Source organism: Budorcas taxicolor, chromosome 1 (genome assembly GCF_023091745.1).
Source record: "Budorcas taxicolor isolate Tak-1 chromosome 1, Takin1.1, whole genome shotgun sequence".
Classification (NCBI taxonomy): Eukaryota; Metazoa; Chordata; class Mammalia; order Artiodactyla; family Bovidae; genus Budorcas; species Budorcas taxicolor.
Window position 1 is genome coordinate 130,579,289 of NC_068910.1, and position 23,291 is coordinate 130,602,579.

General features: G+C 38.4%; 1 protein-coding gene across 1 annotated transcript in view; it reads right to left on the reverse strand.

Moving 5' to 3' along the window:
- The window catches only part of POLQ (DNA polymerase theta), a 102,097-nt gene extending 86,154 nt beyond the window's left edge, over nucleotides 1-15,943 (reverse strand). The window contains exons 1-5 of the mRNA XM_052643303.1: nucleotides 15,763-15,943; nucleotides 15,116-15,295; nucleotides 11,331-11,461; nucleotides 9,717-9,873; nucleotides 8,183-8,291 (exon numbers count right to left, since the gene is read on the reverse strand). Of these exons, the coding sequence (XP_052499263.1) occupies nucleotides 8,183-8,291; nucleotides 9,717-9,873; nucleotides 11,331-11,461; nucleotides 15,116-15,295; nucleotides 15,763-15,943 (758 nt within the window). The remainder of the gene's footprint in view (nucleotides 1-8,182; nucleotides 8,292-9,716; nucleotides 9,874-11,330; nucleotides 11,462-15,115; nucleotides 15,296-15,762) is intronic.
- Nucleotides 15,944-23,291: the final 7,348 nt, after the last annotated feature.

Genomic DNA, 23,291 nt, shown 5'->3' on the forward strand with positions numbered 1-23,291 from the left:
ATACCTAGGAATAAAAGTGTTGGGTCATATATTAAATTCAATTTTATTAATGTCAAACTACTGTTTGTTCATTTTTTAGATTACATATATAAATGAAATCATACTGTATTTGTCTTTCTCTGTCCTAATCTCCAGGTCCATCCATGTTGTAGCAAATGGCAGAATTTCCTTCTTTCTTATGGCTGAATATTTCACTGTATATAAATACACCATTCTTCTACTGATGGGCACTCAGGTTGCTTCCATATCTTAGCTATTGTAAATAATGCTGCATTAATAAACCTAGGTGGGCACATATCTTTTTCAAATTAGTGTTTTTGTTTTCTTCAGACAAACACCCAACGGTAGAACTGCTGGATCATATGGCACTTCTGTTTTTAATTTTTTGAAGAATTGCCATACTGTTTACCATACTGTTTCCCCATAGTGGCTGTACCAATTTATTTTCCCATCAAAAGTGAACAAGGTTTCCCTTTTCTCCACATCCTTGACACATTTATTATTTGATGTCTATTTTGATAAGTCATGCTGACAGATGTGCAGTGGTATCTCAGGGTTTTCACTTGTAATTCACTAAGGATTAGTGATGGTGAGCAACTTTTCATTTGCCTGTTGACCATTTTTATGTCTTCTTTGGAAAAGTGTCTATTCATATCCTCTGTCCATTTCTTAAACAGTTTTTATGTTGACCTATATGAGTTCTTCATATATCTTGGATATTAATACTTTACGGGATACATATTTGCAAAGATCGCCCATTCAGTATACAGCCTTTTTGTTTTTCTGAAAGTTTCCTTCACTGTGCAAAACTTTTTATTATAGTTTGATGTAATCCCACTTGTTTATCTTTACTTTTGTTTCCCTTGCCTGAGGAGACATATCCTAAAAATATTATGTTGATAAAAGTCAACATCAAAGAGCATCAGTTCAGTGGCTCAGTCATGGCCAACTCTTTGCCAACCCATGAACTGCAGCACGTCGGGCCTCCCTGTCCATCACAAACTCCCAGAGTTGACTCAAACTCATGTCCATTGAGTCAGTGATGCCATCCAATCATCTCATCCTCTGTCATCCCCTTCTCTTCCCACTTTGAATCTTTTCCAGCATCAAGGTCTTTTCCAATGAGTCAGTACTTCGCATCAGGTGGCCAAAGTATTGAAGTTTCAGCTTCAGCATCAGTTCTTCCAATCAATATTCAGGACTGATTTCCTTTAGGATGGACTGGTTGGATCCCTTTGCTGCCCAAAGGACTTTCAAGAGTCTTCTCCAAGCCACAGTTCAAAAGCATCAATTCAGAGCTCAGCTTTCTTTATAGTCCAGCTCTCACATCCATACATGACTACTTGAAAAACCATTGCTTTGACTAGATGGATCTTTGTTGACATATTAATGTCTGTGCTTTTCAATAAGCTGTCTAGATTGGTCATAGCTTTTCTTCCAAGGAGCAAGTGTCTTTTAATTTCATGGCTGCAGTCACCATCTGCAGCAATTCTGGAGCCCAAAAAAATAAAGTCTGCCATTGTTTCCCCACCTATTTGCCATGAAGTGATGGGACCAGATGCCATGATCTTAGTTTCCTGTATGCTGAGTTGTAAGCCAACTTTTTCACTCTCCTTTCACTTTCATCAAGAGGGTCTTTAGTTCCTCTTCACTTTCTGCCGTAAGGGTGGTGTCATCTGCATATATGAGGTTATTGCTATTTATCCTGGCAATCTTGATTTCAGCTTGTGCTTCATCCAGCCCAACATTTCTCATGATGTACAATGCATATAAGTTAAATAAGCATGGTGACAATATACAGCCTTGATGTACTCCTTTCCCAATTTGGAACCAGTCTGTTGTTCCATGTCCAGTACTGTTGCTTCTTAACCTGCATACAGATATCTCAGGAGGCAGGTCAAGTGGTCTGGTATTCCCACCTCTTTAAGAACTTTACACAGTCTGTGGTGATCCACACAGTGAAAGGTTGTGGCATATAAAGCAGATGTTTTTCTGGAACTCTCTTGCTTTTTTCCATGATCCAATGGATGTTGGCAATTTGATCTCTGGTTCCTCTGCCTTTTCTAAATCCAGCATGAACATCTGGAAGTTCACAGTCATGTACTATTGAAGCCTGGCTTGTAGAATTTTGAGCATTACCTTACTAGCATGTGAGATGACTGCAACTTTGCAGTAGTGTGAGCATTCTTTGGCATTGCCTTTCTTTGGGATTGGAATGAAAACTGACCTTTTCCAGTCCTGGGGCCACTGCTGAGTTTTCCAAATTTGCTGGCATATTGAGTGCAGCACTTTCACAGCATCACCTTTTAGGATTTGAAATAGCTCAACTGGAATTCCATCACCTCCACTAGCTTTGTTCGTTGTGATGCTTCCTAAGGCCCACTTGACTTCACATTAAAGCATGTCTGGCTCTAGGTGAGTGATCACACCGTTGTGATTATATGGGTCGTGAAGATCTTTTTTGTACAGTTCTTCTGTGTATTCTTGCCACCTCTTCTTAATATCTTCTGCTTCTGTTAAGTCCATACCATTTCTGTCCTTTATTGAGCCCATCTTTGCATGAAATGTTCCCTTGGTATCTCTAATTTTCTTGAAGAGATCTCTAGTCTTTCCCATTCTATTGTTTTCCTCTATTTTTTTGCATTAATCACCAAGAAGGCTTTCTTATCTCTCCTTGCTATTCTTTGGAACTCTGCATTCAAATGGATATATCTTTCCTTTTCTCCTTTGCCTTTCACTTCTCTTCTTTTCATACCTGTTTGTAAGGCCTGTTCAGACAGCCATTTTGCCTTTTTGCATTTCTTTTCTTGGGGATGGTCCTGATTACTGCCTCCTGTACAATGTCATGAACCTCTGTCCATAGCTCTTCAGGCACTCTGTCTATCAGACCTAATCCCTTGAACCTATTTGTCACTTCCACTGTATATTCGTAAGTGATTTGATTTAGGTCATGCCTGAATGGTCTAGTGGTTTTCCCTACTTTCTTCAATTTCAGTCTGAATTTGGCAATAAGGAGTTCATGATCTGAGCCACAGTCAGCTCCCGGTCTTGTTTTTGCTGACTGTATAGAGCTTCTACATCTTTGGCTGCAAAGAATATAATCAGTATTGACCATCTGGTGATGTCCATGTGTAGTCTTCTCTTGTGTGGTTGGAAGAGTGTGTTTTCTATGACCAGTGAGTTCTCTTGGCCAAACTCTGTTAGCCTTTGACTACTTCATTCTGTACTCCAAGGCCAAATTTGCCCATTACTCTGGGTATTTCTCAACTTCCTACTTTTGCATTCCAGCCCCTATAATGAAAAGGACATCTCTTTTGGGTGTTAGTTCTAGAAGGTCTCCTAGGTCTTCGTAGAACCGTTGAACTTCAGCTTCTTCAGCATTATTGGTTGGGGCATAGACTTGTATTACTGTGATATTGAGTGGTTTGCCTTGGAAACGAACAGAGATCATTCTGTAGTTTTTGAGATTGGATCCAAGTACTGCATTTCAGACTCTTGTTGGCTACTCCATTTCTTCTAAGGGACTCCTGCCCATACTAGTAACATATAATGGTTACCTGAGTCAAATTCACCCATTCCAGTCCATTTTAGTTCACTGATTCCTAAAATGTCAATGTTCACTCTCGCCATTTCCTGGTTGACTACTTCCAATTTTGTCTTGATTCATGAACCTAACATTCCAGATTACATTGCAATACTGCCCTTTACAGCATCAGACCTTACTTCCATCACCAGTCACATCCACAACTGACTGTTGTTTTTGCTTTGACTCTGTCTCTTTGTTCTTTCTGGAGTTAGTTCCCCACTAATTTCCAGTAGCATATTGGGCACCTACCCACCTGGGGAGTTCATCTTTCAATGTCCTATCTTTTTGCCTTTTCATACTGTTCATGGGGTTCTCAAGGCAAGAATACTCAAGTGGTTTGCCATTCCCTTCACCAGTGGACCAGGTTTTGTCAGAACTCTTCACCATGACCCATCCATCTTGGGTGGCCCTACACAGCATGGCTCACAGTTTCATTGAGTTAGACAAGGCTTTGTGTGGTCCATGTGATCACATTGGTTAGTTTTCTGTGATTGTGGTTTTCAGTTTGCCCTCTGATGGAGAAGGATAAGAGGTTTATGGAAGCTTCCTGATGGGAGAGACTGACTGAGGGGTAAACTGGGTCTTGTTCTGATGGGTGGGGCCAAGCTCAGTAAATCTTTAATCCAATTTTCTGCTGGAGGGTGGGGCTCTTTTCCCTCTCTGTTATTTGACCTGAGGCCAAAGGATGGTGGAGGTAATGAAGATGATGGAGACCTCCTTCAAAATGTCCCATACAGGCACTGTTACACTCAGTGCCCCTAATCCTGCAGCAGGCCACCACCAACCCACGCTTCCACCAGAGACTCCTGGACATTCATGGACACAAAGAGCATACTGCCTATGTTCTCTTCTAGAAGTTTTCCAGTTTCAGGTCTTAAGTCTTTAATCCATTTTGAATTTACTTTTGTACATGGTGTGAGAGTAGTCCAGTTTTACCAACATCATTTACTGAAAAGGCTGTCTTTTCTCCACTGTATATTCTTGCCTATGTCATAGGTTAATTTCCCATATAAATATGAGCTCATTGCCCATGCTCTAGAGCCCATGCTCTGCAACAGGAGAAGCCACCATAACAAGAAGTCTGCATGCAGCAACAAAGAGCCCATGTGCCACAACAACCCAGAACAAAATAAATCAATGAATAAATAAAGCAGATAACTGAAAAAAAAAACAATTAGTAAGGGCTCATTTCTGGGCTTTCTAATCTGTTCCACTGATCTTCTTTGTAGAAATGTCTATTTAGAGCTTTTGCTCATTTTTTGATTGGGTTGTTGTTTTTATGCTATTGAGCTACATGAACTATCTATTTTGGAGATTAAACCCATGTCAGTCACTTCATTCTCAAATATTTTCTTACACTCTGTGAGTTTTCATTTTGTCTATGGTTTTCTTTTTTGTTCAAAGCTTCTGAATTTAATTAGGTCCCACTTGGTAATTTTTGTTTTTTTCATTATTCTAGGAGGTGGGTGAAAAAAGATCTTGCTGCATTTTATGCCAAAGAGTGTTCTGCCTATATTTTCCTCTCCTAGTTTTATGGTATCTCGTCTTACATTTAGGTCTTTAATCCATTGTGAGTTTATCTGTATATATGATGCTAGAGAATGCTCTAATTTCATCATTTTACATGCAGCTGTTCGGTCTTCCCAGAACCACTTATTAAAGAAACTGTCTTTTCTCCATTGTTCAGTCTTGTCACCTTTGACATAGATTAATTGACCATAGGTGTATGGGTTTATTTCTGGGTTCTCTATACTGCTCCACTGATCTGTAAGTTTGTCTTTGTGCCAGTACCATACTGTCTTCATTACTGAAGCATTATATTATAGTACAAAGTCAGGGAGCCTGATTCCTCCAGCTCCATTTTTCCTTCTCAACATTGGTTTGGCTATTTGGGGTCTTTTGTGGTTTCATGAAATTTTAAGACTTTTTGTTCCATGTATGCAAAAAATGCCATTGGTAATTGATAAGGACTATACTGGCCTTCTACCTCCTTAGACTTATTCCTAGGATTTTTATTCTTTTTGATGCAATTATAAATGGGATTGTTTTTTTAAATTTCTCTGATAATTCACTGTTAGTGTACAGAAATATAAAAGATATCTGTACATTACTTTGTATCCTGCAATTTTATATAATTCATGGATGAGTTCTAGTAGCTTTTTGGTGGCATCTTTAGGATTTTCTGTTTATAGTATCATGTCACAGGCAAACAGCAGCAGTTTTACTTCATCCTTTCCAATTTGGATTCCTTTTATTTCTTTTTGTCTGACTGCTGTCACTAGAACTTCCTTACTTTCCCACTTAGCATTGTCACCACTTAGCACTGTCAGTATGTGAGACATTTTGGACAGTGTGTGGTAATATCTCTTTGAGGAGGTAATTTACATTTCTTTGATTACTAATGACATTAAGCACCATTTCATGTTCAGAAACCATTTGGATACCCTCTTAAAAATGTCTGTTCAAGTTCCTTACCCATTAATATATTAGATTGTACTTTTTCTCATTGACTTGTAGAGTTTTTTTTAGCGTTCAGGATGACTTTCCTCTTTCATTCATTTTTGCTCTGGTCTTTATTATTCCTTTCCTTCCACTCTCTGTGATATTATCCTACTATTCTAAGTTTTAGAGATGGATAAGTCATTAATTTTCCAGTCTCTCTTCTTTAATAATGTACATACTGTGTACTATCAATTTCCCTTTAAAAACAATTCTAGCTGCACTTACACATTTTATTAGGAGATATTTTTATTATACTTCGATTCTATATCTTCCTGTTTCTTTTGTGATTATTTTTTTCACTCCAAAATGGGTCAAAATGTATCTATTAATGTCTAGACATGTGGGCATCTTTCAGTTGTGTTTTTCTTATACTTATTTCTGGCTTAATTGGACTTCTGTCATCCATTATATTTTAAATAACTTAAATCCTTTAAGATATTTTGTTTCAGCATACAGATTTTTTTAATAAATGTTTCATATGTAACTAAAAAGAATATATATCCTGCTTATCTTTGGTAATTACTCTACACATATACATTAGTTCAAATTTGCTAACTGTATTAGTCATATCTTCTATATCACTACTAATTTAGGATATAGATGATAATCTGTATATTTTCCCACATACTGTACAAGATGTGTGAAAGTCTCACAAACTGAAAGACAAGAGCTCCTATATTAAAAGCATCTACTGAGTATCCAGCCCAAAGTTAGAAAACAAACCCAACACAAAGATACATCAGTGATATTTCACAATACTCAGGAAGAAAAGGAGGTCTTAAAAACCTCTCAGAAAAAAATTTTTTCAATTTATACAAAGAATGAAGGATAAGCATGGTACTGGATTTCTCAATAGTAATGAGAAAAATGATGTACTATCTTAAAAACACTACAAGTATTTAGATTTTATTAGTATTAGAATAGTATTTAGATTTAGATTATCTTGACTTTTGTACCTGGAAAATCTATAAAATAATTGTAAGGCATTTTCAGAGATGCTAATTTTTGAAAAATTTATACCTATTATAGCCTATACGTGTAAATAAAGTAGAACTTCCTGGAAGATATCCCCACTGAAACTGGAAAGTAAATAAATAGAAATACATGTGATCACAAAAAAGAGGGCTCTGACTCAAGCAAAGAGCAATGGGAATAAATGATACTAATAAAAAGAGATTTTAAGATAACTGCTGCCAGCATATAGATACACTAAGTTGGAAAAACCCAGGAGACTTTAGGAGAAACTTCTTCAAGAAAATGAATTTGTCAGAACAGCAAATGTGTTGAAACATATTGGATGGAAATTTCAAAAGTGGGAAGAAGCTGGAGATAAATCAGCGATAAGTTCATAGAAAATCAAGCCATCAAAGAAAAGACATTTATTAATTTCAAAGAAAACAAAAAGTTATTTAGAAAGTAAAAATAATTATACCACATGGCTCATTGATAATGGACCTTATACAGTCATAATAGGGTAACACTGAGTACCGAATTAAGCAAAATTAGGGCATAAACATATCTGAAGAATGGGAATATAATCAGAGGATAAAGAAAAACTAAGAAGGGTAGAGGAGGAAATTGGCTGGGGTGAGTAAAGAATATAAAAAAAGCTAGATCTTCATTTTCCATAGTAAAGTCAATATATAATGTGTAAAACTAAAAAACTTAAGTAACTATATTTAGAGATATCACTGTAAGTCAAATTTCTAAAAAGCAGTAAGAGTTGAAAATAGTTACCTTTGGAAAGTAGGGGACAAAGAAATGTTATTTTTCATAATTAGCATTGACTATTTACATGTGTGTATAGTTAACAAATACAAAAACTGGATTTTAAAAATTCTATCATGAATGTGGTAAGCAAAAATTTAAGAATGTTTTCATTCTAGAAAATAATCAAATTATTCTACCAAAATAATCTAAAATCACTCCTAGACTTAAGTACTTCTTTTGGAAAAAAAATAAACTGCTGTACATGAGTTTGTTCTAAATAAGTATTACCCTCCTTTAATGTATTTAACAACTATTTATTAAACACTTTTGCACTTTCTCAACATTGTTTGGAAACTCAAGAACTTAACTATTTCAGGTACTTACCAAGAAGCTGATTTCTGAGTAATATAGCAAATCTTGGTCAGCAAAAGCTCCAGCAGATACCCTCGGTGAGAGTCTCCCAGCATATGTAATTCATCCACAACCACCATTCCTAAAGAGATTTTCCAGATACTAAGTTTCATAGAATCTCACAATTAAAAATTTTGAAGGACTGAGTATCTTAATCTGGTACTATAAATAACTGTTATTACAGTACACTGCAGGTAATACAAAATTCAGATGCTTCTTAACTGGCAACCTTGTAAAATACATGTACAAAGAAAATTAAAGACATCCTTGAAAATTATTCAGTGGATTGACTTTTCTATGGGGAAAACAACCAGGGCAACCATCCTGATGTTAGCAAGTGCACAGGAAAACAGAATCAGATCAAGAAGCAATAAATGATTTTAAGGGGATGTTTTTGTTTGATTATGGTAGACTAGTGACTCACCCTACTATAAAACATAAATATAATAATTCTCTTCTCCTCTACTTAGAGAAACTAGTCTATGTATTTGGAATAATGCTCAAGAATTACCAAAAATCTAGTTATCAACCAATGCCTCATTTAAACATTTTAATTTATGTGTGCACTGGTGTCCTCTGACCCAGCCCAAATTCCCCTACAAAAATACAGATCTTTCAGACTATTTCCTAGAACACATGACGTTCTTCTTCCTTATCAGTAAGCTATTTCAAAATCATATTGTATGATGAGTTATTTCAGAATTCATTCATTCATCCAAAAAATATTTACTCTACCTAGTGTGCCAGGCACTGTGCTAAGTGTACTGGATGTAACACTTAACCTGATACAACACAATCTGACAATTCTAATAGAAACTAAGGAATGTGATTCCTCTCTCTAAGCTTGACAGAGCAAAGCCCATGTCTAATTAATTTTTTATTTCACTCCCCACCTCTATCCTAATTTTACCATTTAAGTTCACCAAGATAACATGAATAACTAACTGATATTCTTGCAGTTTCCATTGCTGTTGAAATCATTCTCTTCCTATTCCTACCTCTACATAGTGAGCTTTCCCAAGTGGTTAAAAAAAAAAAAAAAAAAAAAAAGGACTAAGACAGAACAGTCCCAAGCTCAAATATAGTGCTAATTTCTATAGCTCCCTACCATCGGTCTGCTAAATGGTAGTCTCTGGGTCCAGGCCTGATCTAAATATCATAGTACCAGAACATGATAATGAATACATATACACTAATTGCAGAGATGGAAGATTATTTCCTTCTATTCCTGGCAAACTTTATCAGGAAAGAAGCAATGAGAAATGTTTTGAGGACTCTGAGATAATCTTTATGTTTTCTAAAGTGCAAAAATACAAGCAGAGTCAATAACATCAGCAGGATGTAAAACGTTTTTTAACAGAGTTCCTAACATTATAGATGCCAATTCTTACCTCCAGAAGATGACAGACATTAGAATAAAACATAAGATATACAGAAATCATAATGGCTCCACTCCATTCTATCAAAAACAGAGAAAGTATAGGCACGTATTTCTTTATTTACTTACCTAAAAGATCCATCTTATTTTCCTCTATGAGGCGATTGATCAGACCATTGGCTCTCTCAATTGTGCAGACAGCAATATCCAAAGAAGAGAAATGCCTTGTTGGAGAGGTACTGCCCATATAACCATCTACTTTTATTCCTACTTCCTGAAATAGACTCTGATTTGAGTAAAACAGAAAAGTAAGAATTGAAAATTTATGAATATTGAATTGGTTCTTTCCCCAAGCATAGATATAAGTATCTAAAGACATTTATCAGACAACTGGTCCTTATTCTTGGTCAAGGCACATTGGTTCTTTTTAGAATCAAAGTCTAAAAATAAGATTTAGAATTGACAAAACTCAGTAGAGAGATTTTCTATTAAGACAGAGTTGAATAAAATGGCATACTTAATGAGTTCTATGAGCTACATATAGAAGAAAGAGCCTTACAGAAGAAAACAAAAATTACCTTAAGCACTAACATTTTTTAATCTAATAAACAAGCAAAAAACTAGTTCTTTCTTTAACACTAATGTAATAATATGTTCAGAAACAAATTTATACTTCATGAGGAAAATATTTTCATTATCTCTCTAAAAACTAGTTTTATATATATAACAAAAGAAAGGGTTTCAAAACTCAAATGCAGTGGGTGATTTTTCTTTTTTTTTTTTAGATTAACTTTTAACTAACATACCTTCTCAATAAAAAGGATCCTTACATCATTTTCCTACTTTGGTCTAAGTTGAAAAGATGTTACCATGTAGAACCAGCTTTGTTGGCTATTTGGTCTCTGAAATAACGTTAAAAAAATTCACAGAACCATTGAATTTTAGAGCTATTCATTCAGTAAAATGTTTCTGAGTATTTATTGAGTTAACCCATAGTTTCATTTTACCAATGAAAAATTCAATCCAGCAGATTACGTGTCTGGCCTGAAGACATAGTTAATGGCAAAACTGGGACTAGAACTCGGATTCTTTGGATTACCAGTACAATAATCTTGCCATTCCAAAAGGCAGAAATAAGAATAAATTTTATTCTCTTTAATGAAGTATTATACTTGTAAAAATGCCTTAAAGACCATGTATCACACAAATGTATAATGCTACTATTCATTTTTGCAGAACAGCGGAACAGAACACACAACTGGAGCTGCACATAAGCATCAATGGATCTTGTTCTTCATCCTCTTATGTTCCCAATGTCCCCTCAATTAGGATGGGATAAGCTTCCTCAAACATACTTCCCTTCCATGCTTCAGCTTAGTCCTACTATTCACTTAAGATGTTGATTCTTAATCTGCACATTTCTATACTAATTAAAGCACTCTATTTTTTAAGGAATATTTTAAGTTTTTATATAATTTTCACCAATTACTCTTGATTTAACTATCCTTTCTCTTTTATGCAGTAATTTTAAAGTTTTCTCTCATAAATGGTCAACTTTTAAAGCTACATTGGTGGTGTTTACTTGCTAAATCATGTACCACTCTCTTGTAATCCCATGGATTGAGATGTAATGAAAGATTTTTATTTTCCAATTACTTTTATAATTCTATTTCAAATGAGTAAAGCCAAAGCTGCCAATAATAGGCCTTTCACAATTTCAAACTTCGTTAAAAAAAAAATTACCTGGAGATAGTATTTCTTCTCTTTAGCCACAGAAACAAAGGGCAAAATAAAAAGAGCTTTCTTCCGCATTTCCAAAACCCGCTTCAAAATAAGTAGCTCAGCAACGAGAGTCTTCCCAGCACTTGTAGGAGCTATAAGATGTTATTCCACAAGGTCATCACAAAAATAAGTAATAATTGATACAGTGCAGTAATAAATGCTTTAAATCATATCTAGTGACTAAAGAGCCCAAGGCTAACTGGACAACATAAACAAACTATCATTAGGGCTTCCCTGGCGGCTCAGTGGTAAAGGACCCCCCTGCCAAGGCAGGAGATGTGGGTTTGATCCCTGGGTTGGGAAGATTCCCTGGAGGAGGGAACAGCAACCCACTCCAGTATTTTACCTGGGAAATCCCATGGAGAGAGGAGACTGGAGGACTAGTCCATAGGGTCGCAAGAGCAGAACACAACTTTAGTGACTAAACCGCCACCACCTATCAGTTAAAACCTTTCAGTTCAGTTCAGTCGCTCAGTCCTGTCCGACTCTTTGCGACCCCATGAATCGCAGCACACCAGGCCTCCCCGTCCATCACCAACTCCCGGAGTTCACTCAAACTCACGTCCATCAAGTCAGTGATGCCATCCAGCCATCTCATCCTCTGTCATCCCCTTCTCCTCCTGCCCCCAACCCCTCCCAGCATCAGAGTCTTTTCCAATGAGTCAACTCTTCGCATGAGGTGGCCAAAGTACTGGAATTTCAGCTTTAGCATCAGTCCTTCCAATGAACACCCAGGACTGATCTCCTTTAGAATGGACTGGTTGGATCTCCTTGCATAACCCTGAAATGACCAACTGTAAACCAGCTTTCTAAACACTCTCCCAGTGAAAAACAGAGACAAAGAAATCTTTATATCAGCAATAAATGATGAATATTACTGAGTACCTAGCTTACACCTAAAGATCCCTTCCTTTAAGTACCAAATAGTTAAAAGCCCTACTATGAGGAAATAAACAGCTTAAATACATTGTGACAGAAGCTATGATAGACGCTGAAGGGGAAAAGCTATAAGGATTTATGTAAAGGAGACAGAATTTCAAAGGAGCAAAAAGGGAAAAAGAAAAGAATCCCAAGCAGAAAAAACAGCATGTGTAAAGGTCTAAAAGAAAGCCTAGCATATTCAGAAGATGGTAATTAAATGTCTGAAACAAAAAGTACAAGTAGGTAGGTAGGTTTAGTCAGTCAGTTGTGTCTGACTCTTGCGACCCCATGGACTGTAGCCCTGCCAGGCCCCTCTGTCCATGGGATTTCCCAGGCAAGAATACTGGAATAGGTTGCCACAAGTAGGGGAGTAAAAGAGACATGAAAGTGCCACAAGAAAAAAGTTTTATAATCCTACCACGTAAGAAATCTACCCTGAAAGCAATGGAGAGTGATTAGTGAGTTAGGTGAACGTGAAAAGGAGTGAGAAATTCATAACTGTACTTTACAGAGTTTGGCTGCAGAAGCAAAGTAAGGGCAGAAAGAAAAGATTCAGTTCAGTTTAGCTCAGTCGCTCAGTCATGTCCGACTCTTTGCAACCCCATGTATCGCAGCATGCCAGGCCTCCCGGTCCGTCACCAACTCCCGGAGTTCACTCATCGTCCATCAGTCGGGGATGCCATCCAGCCATCTCATCCTCTGCCGTCCCCTTCTCCTCCTGCCCCCAATCCCTCCCAGCATCAGAGTCTTTTCCAATGAGTCAACTCTTCACATGAGGTGGCCAAAGTACTGGAGTTTCAGCTTCAGCATCAGTCCTTCCAATAAACACCCAGGACTGATCTCCCTTAGGATGGACTGGTTGGATCTCCTTTCAGTCCAAGGGACTCTCAAGAGTCTTCTCCAGCACCACAGTTCAAAAGCATCAATTCTTCGGCCCTCAGCTTTCTTCACAGTCCAACTCTCATATCCATACATGACCACTGGAAAAACCATAGCCTTGACTAGACAGACCTTTGTTGGCAAAGTAATGTCTCTGCTTTTCAATATACTGTCTAGGTTGGTCATAACTTTTCTTCCAAGGAGTAAGCGTCTTTTAATTTCATAGCTGCAATCACCATCTGCAATGATTTTGGAGCCCCCCAAAATAAAGTGTGACACTGTTTCCACTGTTTCCCCATCTATTTCCCATAAAGTGATGGGAACAGATGCCATGTTCTTAGTTTTCTGAATGTTGCGCTTTAAGCCAACATTGTGTTCACTCTCCTCTTTCACTTTCAACAAGAGGCTTTTGAGTTCCTCTTCACTTTCTGCCATAAGGGTGGTGTCATCTGCATATCTGAGGTTATTGATATTTCTCCCAGCAATCTTGATTCTAGCTTGTGCTTCTTCCAGCCCAAGCGTTTCTCATCATGTACTCTGCATAGAAGTTAAATAAGCAGGGTGACAATATACAGCCTTGACGTATTCCTTTTCCTATTTGGAACCAGTCTGTTGTTCCATGTCCAGTTCGAACTGTTGCTTCCTGACCTGCATATAGGTTTCTCAAGAGGCAGGTCAGGTGGTCTGGTATTCCCATCTCTTTCAGAATTTTCCACAGTTTATTGTGATCCACACAGTCAAAGGCTTTGGCATAGTCAATAGAGTAGAAACAGATGTTTTTCTGGAACTCTCTTGCTTTTTCAATGAATCAGCTTATGTTGGCAATTTAATCTCTCGTTCCTCTGCCTTTTCTAAAACCAGCTTGAACATCTAGTTACAAAGCTACTGCATAATCTAGAAGATGATAGTAAACTAGGTAATGCACCCAAGAACAAAGACTACTGGTCAGAATCAAGATATCTGAGGTAACAGACACTGGACCCGGTGATAAATTTATGTGAGTTGGTGACCAGAGTTATGAATGACACCCAAGTATTTAAGCAATTGAAATTGTCAGGGCATTCTACAACTACCACTAACTGCCACTAGCAGTTAGTAAGAGTGTTTCCTATATGCCAAAAACTTTTCTATGCCCACAAGCAGGCACTCATGCTTTCTGTGTGCACTGTCACTCCCTCTCTTTCTCCTCCTCTCTCTCACGTAATCTGCAAGGTTACACAGCCAGTAAACAGCCTGAACTTGTATCTTGTTGTTCGGTCACCGAGTCGTGTCACACTCTTCGGGACCTTATGAACTGCAACACACCAGGCTTCCCTGTCCTTCACTATCTCCTGGAGTTTATTCAAACTCATCATATCTATTGAGAAATAGATAGAAAATCTCCTAGCTATTTTTGGCAGCCATAATGAAAAATCTGGATAACTTACAACTTCAGAGAAAACTGATCTTATCAAGTGATTAGATTCTAAAGTCAGTATTCTAAAGACAGATGGTTAAAAGTTTTATAAGTCAAAATTACTCTTGAAAGCCAATATAACCTTTCATAAAGTATTACACAAGGTTTTATGTATATACTCCTGCATGAGCAGGTCAACTTATAAACAGGTATGTATTATAAAATGTTCACACACTGAAAGGCAACTGAGATCAACTGTTGGAAGAACACATTTACATCTCATACTGCATGCTCACACTGGGATGAATGTTCATTGAGAGGAAAGGCAAGCAGATAACTCTCTTTAAACTGCAGGGGTTTTGCCTTTCCCCACCCCACCATATAATGGGATTTTCATAACTTAGGTATGCATATGATGAAACTCTGCTTTTCATATATTTTAAGACTTTCTCTAGTTATACATTTCATCTGCCTTACCTCAATAGAGCATTCTCTACATTCATAATGTCTTAAAAATGGTACAGAAATTAATTTGCACAAATTTGAATACCTGAATAAACTAAATTCTTTCCTTCCAGGACTTGTCCAAGCAAAAGGCACTCTGCCTGCCATTCAAACATTTTTTTAACACCAAAACTGTGATATTTCTCCAGAACCGCTGTAGGAAGTCCCCAGTTTGCCAACAGCAGCTTGTCTATTTGATCATCAGGAAACGTCTGCTTGCATTCCCCTTTTGGGGAAAAAAAACAAAAACAAAAAAGAAAAAAAGGAAGGAAGCAGTTAGTTTTAACGTAAGACTTCAGTAATTAGCCTTCTACTGAGTTTTGGATTCCTACGTGTTATATATAACCTGCCATAAAACATCCAATTTAAGTATCTGCAAGGAGTACTGGCACTATTAGGCGTGAATCCCTTACAGGTGATGAGATTTGGCCAACTAGTAAGTTGTTTCCGTAAAGAAATGTCGAAAGAATAAAAACCCAGAAACTACTTGAAGACTAATACCAGGAGGTCTCTGAACAGGGACTGAAAGCTCTTCCTTGTCAACAGAAAGTGACATGCCGCTCAGGGCTGGAGTCACAAACTAAGAAAGGGAGTAGGAGCCGAGCGGTTCCTGTAAACGAGCGAGCTCCGCGCCGAAAGGACACCTCGCGACTAGCAGCCCGGCTGAGCTGGCCACGGAGTGCCTGGGAGTACCTGTAGCTCCGGCCGGCCGGCGCCCACGATCCTTCAAGCTGCGTCCCAGGCCCGGAGGTGGGCTCAGCACCGGCCCGGAAAGGAGCAAGGGGCTGTCACTGCCGTCAAAGCCGCTTCCCGAAGACGAGTCTAGGCCTGATGCTGAACGTCGCTGTTTCCCACTCCAGCGCGTTATATTCATCGCGAAACCTTCTCCGCCATTCAGGGAAACGCAGAGTCCCAGCGCCCTCCCACTCGGAAAAAACTGACCCTGGCGACGAATGCGGCCGCCATCTTCCCGCCACGGTTTTAAAACGCAGGCCTCCCAGCCCGCCCCGGGACCATAGAGTTCCCAGTGGCGAGAGTAACCCGAGGACCATAAACTCTTGGGGAAGGAGCGGCTCTCGCTAGGTTTAAACCTCCCGCGTCTCTATTGTTGATGGTTTCCGTAATAGAAACAGAGTTGGACCTAGATTAAACGGGGAAAAAACAGGCTCAGTATAATCTCCAACTATAATCATACTGGCTTAAAATTTTTACTTTTCTTTTGTCCATTTCTAGTTTAAATAGCAAGGTTATACTAACTTCGTAAAATGAACTGCCCATAATAGGTAGATTAGAGACGTAGTTCTATTTAACATACTGGTATTTTTAAAATAATTATTTTAAGTTGTATGTGCGAAGAGCTGACTCATTGGAAAACACTCTGATGCAGGATAAGGAGTCAACAAAAGATGAGATGATTAGATGGCATCATCGACTAATTTGAGCAAACTCCAGGGGATAGCGAAGGACAGGGAAGCCTGGCATGCTGTAGTTCATGGGGTGGCAAGGAGTGGGACACGACTTGGCCACTGAACAACAATATGTGCAAAATATTATACCAGTAAAATTTAGAATTTAGAATGGAGTGCAATTTACTCTCTCCTGGTGTATGATTGTAGGGCAGAGGCTATTTCTGTACACAATTTCTACTTTAGTCATTGTACACTGTAAGGAATATGTGATGGCGAGTACGGTACTGCCACCGATAGACTTCTTAGATAGCAGAACGCTGCATGGAAGGGGCTCTGGATGTTCCAGAGTGATCATTCGGAACCAAGAGCTTATTGATGGATCTATGCTTTACCTTTTGGCAAAGTAGAATCAAGCGAGCTCTGGACTTAAGCTGATACCTGCTATTTACCTAATTGCACAATCCGTTTCACCAAGCAAATCTAGTAAGGGAAAGCCTACCCTGAAGAGTCGGTGGTTTCCTATTGCTCTAAAAATCTCAAAAGGACCAGTCAAACAACAGCAAAGCCTCTAATATAAGCCTAGGAAATAGGAGAATCAGTTCGATGAAACCTATCCTGTTAAAAAAAATTTTTTTGGACAATATTCCAAAATTCCACACAATGGAGTCATTACTCCATGAAGGAAACATTTTCTTAGTTATTTTTTATGCTTTCATTCATTTACTCAACTAGTTATTGAGCATCTACTATTGAGTCTACTGTGCTAGGCACTGATATACAGGGAAATGGCAAGAAATGGTTCCTGCTCTCAAAGAGAAAGAGACTAGAGACAAATATTAAACTAATTGAAAAATTAATTGACAATTTTAAATTGTACTAACACTCAGGAGGGAGAAGGCAATGGCACCCACCCCGTACTCTTGCCTGGAAAATCCTATGGACAGAGGAGCCTGGTAGGCTGCAGTCCATGGGGTCGCTGGGAGTCGGATAGGACTGAGTGACTTCACTTTCACTTTTCACTTTCATGCCTTAGAGAAGGAAATGGCAACCCACTCCAGTGTTCTTGCCTGGAGAATCCCAGGGACGGGGGAGTCTGCTGGGCTGCCGTGTATGGGGTCACAGAGTCAGACACGACTGAGGTGACTTAGCAGCAGCAATGCTCAGGAGGAAATAAAGAGTACTATTAAATAAAAGAGATCCTAATTTAGATGTTAAATCTGCTGCCAAAGATTGAAGGTGGGAGGAGAAGGGGACAACAGAGGATGAGATGGTTGGATGGCACCACCGACTGGATGGACATGAGTTTGAATAAGCTCCAGGAGTTGGTGATGGACAGGGAAGCCTGGCGTGCTGCAGTCCATGGGGTCACAAAGAGTCAGACACGACTGAGTGACTGAACTGAATTTAGATGTAGTCATGGAAGATCTTTCTGAGATGCAGTGTAGTATAGGGGTCCAGAGTATAACTCTGAAGACAGTCAATCTGTGTTTGAAGACTTAGTAGCTGTGTGATCCTTGCTTAACTCCTTGAGCTTCCTTTTTCTCATCTATATGATGAAGATGGGGTTTCCCTGGTGGCTCAGAAGGTAAAGCATCTCCCCGCAATGTGGGAGACCCAGGTTTGATCCCTGGGTTGGGAAGATCCCCTGGAGAAGGGAATGGCAACCCATTCCAACTCTTGCTTGGAAAATCCCATGGATAGAGTCGGACACGACTGAGAGACTTCTTTCTTCACTTTCTTTCTTTATGATGGATATAATAAAAATAACAACTATTAATATTTGGTTATTATGAACACTAAGTTAGTAGGTGTAAAGTGCTTAGAACAGTCCTCACCACATACAAGTACTGTTCAGAGAAAATGCTATATAAATGTTCTAATATTGCTCCCAATATAAAACCAGCACTTTGACATAAAAAGAATAAACAAAAGAAATCTGTCACAAAGTTATTCTATTCTTATTAGGTGAACTATGATCAACTGAGAAAAATAACTTAGAAGAAATTGAAAGGCATGATTTGTGTCATCTTTCTGAAAAGCCTAGAGAATATTTTTTAATTTACAGTTTATTTCAAACATTCAACATAAATTTCTAATTTAAAAAACTCTTAGAAAATTCAAGACAGAGGGGACATATGTACACCTATGGTTAATTCATGTTGTATAACAGAAATCAAACCAATATTGTAAAGCAATCATCAATCAATTAAAAATAAATATTTCTAAAGCTCTTAGAAAAGAGAAGTTTACTTCTCAAAAATGTTAAATATTTTGTGTGCTGTTACCATAATTATTAATGCAGGTTAGTACACCTGAAGTATTCCCCCCTGTCTTTTAACTGTGTCTGAGCTTGGATTCCTTGAATTTTATTTGTGGTAAATCTTCAAGGTCTGCATTAAAGCACTTGAAAAGTTTTTTGCATTTATTTCTGCCAGATACCTAGGAGACATATCAATTACAGCCCATTTTAAATATAGAGAAGGACACTGCAGCCCATATCAAGGAGTTTGACAAGAAGTACAACCCCAGCTGGCACTATATAGTGGAAGTCATGTGACACATGAAATCAAACACTTCATCTACTTCTACCTGAGCCAAGTGGCCATTCTCCTGTTCAAATCTGGTTTAAAAATTGGACTGTGTCACACATCCAATGATCCATCCAAAAACAAGAACTGCGGCCTAAATTCCAAACACCAGAGAGGAAAGTCTTCAGCCTTGCCTAAGGGAAGACCTTAATCTTTGAACCTCTATTATGTTTTGTACAGGGCAGGAGATGCTGGTTTAATCCCCTTGAAGATTCCATGGACAGAGGAGCCTGGTGGGCTACAGTCCAAAAGTTCACAAAGAGTAGGACATAAGTGATCAATTAAGCACTAGCACTAGCATAATGTTTGACATCCAGAGCCAAATTTGCACAGCTTCCACACTCACCATCTGTCTTCAGGATAGATATTTCTCAGCCCTCCTTTCTAAGGAGGCTATCCTTTTGGAGGTTTGGCTCTACATGGGGGATTTTAGATCTTACCCCAGAACCTGCTAGGAACCCCAGATTCCTATCCCCCAGAACACATAATCTATTGAAATCTGCGCTCCAGACTACCAGAGATCAGCAAACATCACTATGGAAAGTTTTGATGCTAATGTTTCACTTACGTCTCTACTCAGTTCTATGATTATTTGACATTTCTGTCTGATAAGGAATTCTCCAATCTTACCAGTTTAGTCTCAAATTTTACAAGATGTTTTTTATATTTTATAAAAATATCCAGAATTTTAAGGAAACTGTGCTGTTCTACAGTGGTTTGGACTGATACTGCTAAACACAGACGTAAGGGAAACTCGAGAACAATTGGTATATTTTTAAAGATGTCATCTGATTATTTTAATAAGTTTGCACAAATAATGAAGAGTGATTTATCTATGGAAATTGCTGAGGTTATATGAAAAATAATGAAATTTACACAAACTAAATTGGTGAATTAACTAAAACAGAATCTTTCAGACTGAATAACTTCTGTGCTTCTCAGGGATGTAGCATATAATGTAATAAATCTAATGAATATTGCTGTATATTATATCTAAAAGCTGTTAAATGAGTAAATCCTAAGAGTTCTCATTACAAAAAAATAAAACTTTTCTGTTCAAGTTTGCATTTACATGAGATGATGGATGTTTACTCAACTTATTGTGATAATCTTTTCATGGTGGTGTTGTTCAGTCACTAAGTCATGTCTGATTCTTTGTGACCTCTTGGACTGTAGCATACCAGGCTTCCCTGTCCTTCACTGTCTCCCAGAGGAGTTTGTTCAAACTCAAGTTCATTGAGTTGGTGATGCTTTCCAACTATCTTATCCTCTGTCACCCGCTTCTCCTCCTGTCCTCAATCTTTCCCAGTATCAGGATCTTTTCCAGTGAATTGGCTTTTCTCATCAGCTGGCCAAGGTATTGGAACTTATGCTGCTGCTGCTGCTAAGTCGCTTCAGTCATGTCTGACTCTGTGCGAACCGATAGACGGCAGCCCACTAGGCTCTGCCATCCCTGGGATTCTCCAGGCAAGAACACTGGAGTGGGACTTATGACTTAATTCCCTGCTTTCCATCTTACCCTTCCATTTCTCTAAATTTGTTTCTTAATGTCAAAGAAAAGGGAGCTAGTCTCAACTCACTTCAGTTCTCTGAGATTCAGTGATATAATCAGCAAAGTGGGGGTAATCTCACGTATTAGTGGAGGGGTTCCATAAATATACGCACTTATACACACTGGCACAGGGTTTAAAACCTAATGAGAAGCAATCAATAGGAGCAAGCTTTTTTTTTTTTTATCTATAATTCAGTTGTCCCAGGATCGTGTGTGTTACCTGTCCTCCACCTCTATTTTATATTTCAGGTTTTAAAAATTATACGTTACTTTCTCTGTCCAAATACTATTCTTAGCACAGCCAAGAATTGCCAGCCCTCCATTGGTCCCTCAAGCCCCTTCATCTTGTCTCCCTCCTCTTCTCTTGGTCTGTCTCAGTTCAGAGCACATCTCACTACTTTCTACTACCATCTTTGTGTCTCTCCCTCACTTTCTCGGCCACCTTTCTTGTGGTTCCTTTTGCATCAGTGTCTCTGCCCCTGTCCTGGTCTCCTCTAGAAAAATGCTCAGATCTTCTTAGGCAAGAGCACACTCTCCAACCAGGTGTGAATTAGAAATTGGAGAGAGGACTGAGCAGCGCATGCAGTGAAATAATGAAAGTCTCTCTTGTGGAATATCTTGACACACAGGCAGCCTGGGAGAGAGAGAGGGCGTCTGAGAGCTATTTTTATTAATTTCTAGCAAAGGATAAGCTTTCAACAAATATATAAATATATAAAACAAAAATAGGATTAAAAGGAGAAAGAAAAACATCTACCAACATAATAGAGTTTAATACAACTAAGAAACTGATAGAGCAAGCAGGCAAAATAACTATGATATAAAATTTTGAGTAATTCAGTGAGTGAATAAGCTGTATGTATGTAGCTTTTATATGTAATTCTGTACCCAAATAACAAAACACTCTTCATTTCAAACATGCATGTAACAATGTAATATTTATAAAAATTAACTATAAATTAAGCCAAGAGGAAGGTCAACAAATACCAAAGTATACTTATCTCATTCTCTGGCTGCAATGCAAGAAATGTAGAAATTTTTTTTAAAAATTCCCCTTCCAAAAAATTCATATATTTTCATTTTTCTTTAATTCAAAGAAATAAAAAATTTAAAGGGGGATTCCCTGGTGGTCCAGTGGTTAGGACTCAGTGTTTCCACTGCAGGAGTCAGGGGTTCATTCCCTGGTCAGGGAACTAAGATCCCACAAGCCACTCAGCTGTGAAACACACACACATATACCATTGAAGAACTAGGAAAAAACTTGCATCAATTTATTGGACATAGAAAAAGCAAGAGTATTCCAAAAGAGCATCTACTTCTGCTTCACTGAATATGCTAAAGCCTTTGATTGTGTAGATCACGACAAACTGGAAGATTCTTCAAGAGTTGGGAATACCAGACCACCTTCCCTGACTCCTGAGAAACCTATATGCAGGTCAAGAAGCAACAGTTAGAACCAGACATGGAACAATGACTGGTTCAAAATTGAGAAAGGAGTACGTCAGGGCTGTATATTGTCACCCTGCTCATTTAACTTACACGCAGAATACATCTTGTAAAATGCCAGGCAGGATGAGGCCGAGCTGGAATCAAGATTGTTGGGAGAAATATCAATAACCTCAGATATGCAGATGACATCACCATTATGGCAAAAAGCAAAGAGTGCCGGGAGCCAGCGTGAGGAATTCCACCTGTGACAAGGTCATGCGGCAAGAGCTCTGATGGCAAGGCTAATCAGACCTCAGGTTTTCCCCCTGGAATTTCCTGAGCATCCACCCCCCTCCCCCACCTCAAAAATAAGAATCTGCCTGCTTTTCCACTCTTCTGATATTCTCTGGAAAAAGTCAAATCAGGGCTTTAGCCTTCTGCATTTGAAAGGGATGTTTTAGTTAAAACCCCTCTGATAGCTCTCTAGCTTGCGTAACAGGCTCCCCAGACCGCTTACAGCTTGTGAATTGCTTACAACCCCCCAACCGTGAGAGGCACAAAGCTTAAAAGCATCTTAAAGATACAGAGCCTTTTCTAAAGAGTTAAAAATTATATTGGTAGAGGGTTTTCACTGTTGACTCAAGGATTGCTGCCAGACCTCCATATTCTTTATCTTTTAGGCACCTGGAAGGATGTTACTCAATGTAAGCAGGATGTAGAAAAAGATACATAGTAGTTTTGATGTTAGCAACACTAGAATTTTGAGTTAATTGCTTCTCTTTTGCTGTAAATCACTGTACTCCCTCTACTTGTTATAAGTTGCTGTATCTTTGCTATGTAAGAATGTAACTTTATTTAGTGCTTTCTGAGAGTGGCACCAGACCTTGGGAAGATCAACACAAATAAGTCTTCTGGTTGACAAACCCTTATCAGAAAAAAGGCTGTAAAATGTTAATTGGCCCTTTTGGCTGGAAGATGATGTAAATTACCTAAGACTTGTGTAAACAATTAGGTATGCAGAGAGAAAAGCATGGTTTTGATAAGAGTCTGGACTGCTAACGCTGCATAACTTTGTGTTACCCATTGATCTCCATGTTTTATCAAAAGTATAAAAGGCCTTCTGAACAATAAAGGACAGAGCCAGTCGCTGGTTTCCCCCATGTCTCTCTCTCTCTTTTTTTCCCTTTCCCTCCCTCTGCTCTTTACTTTAATTTCAGGCTGAATTTCCATCTGGGGCGCGGAGGC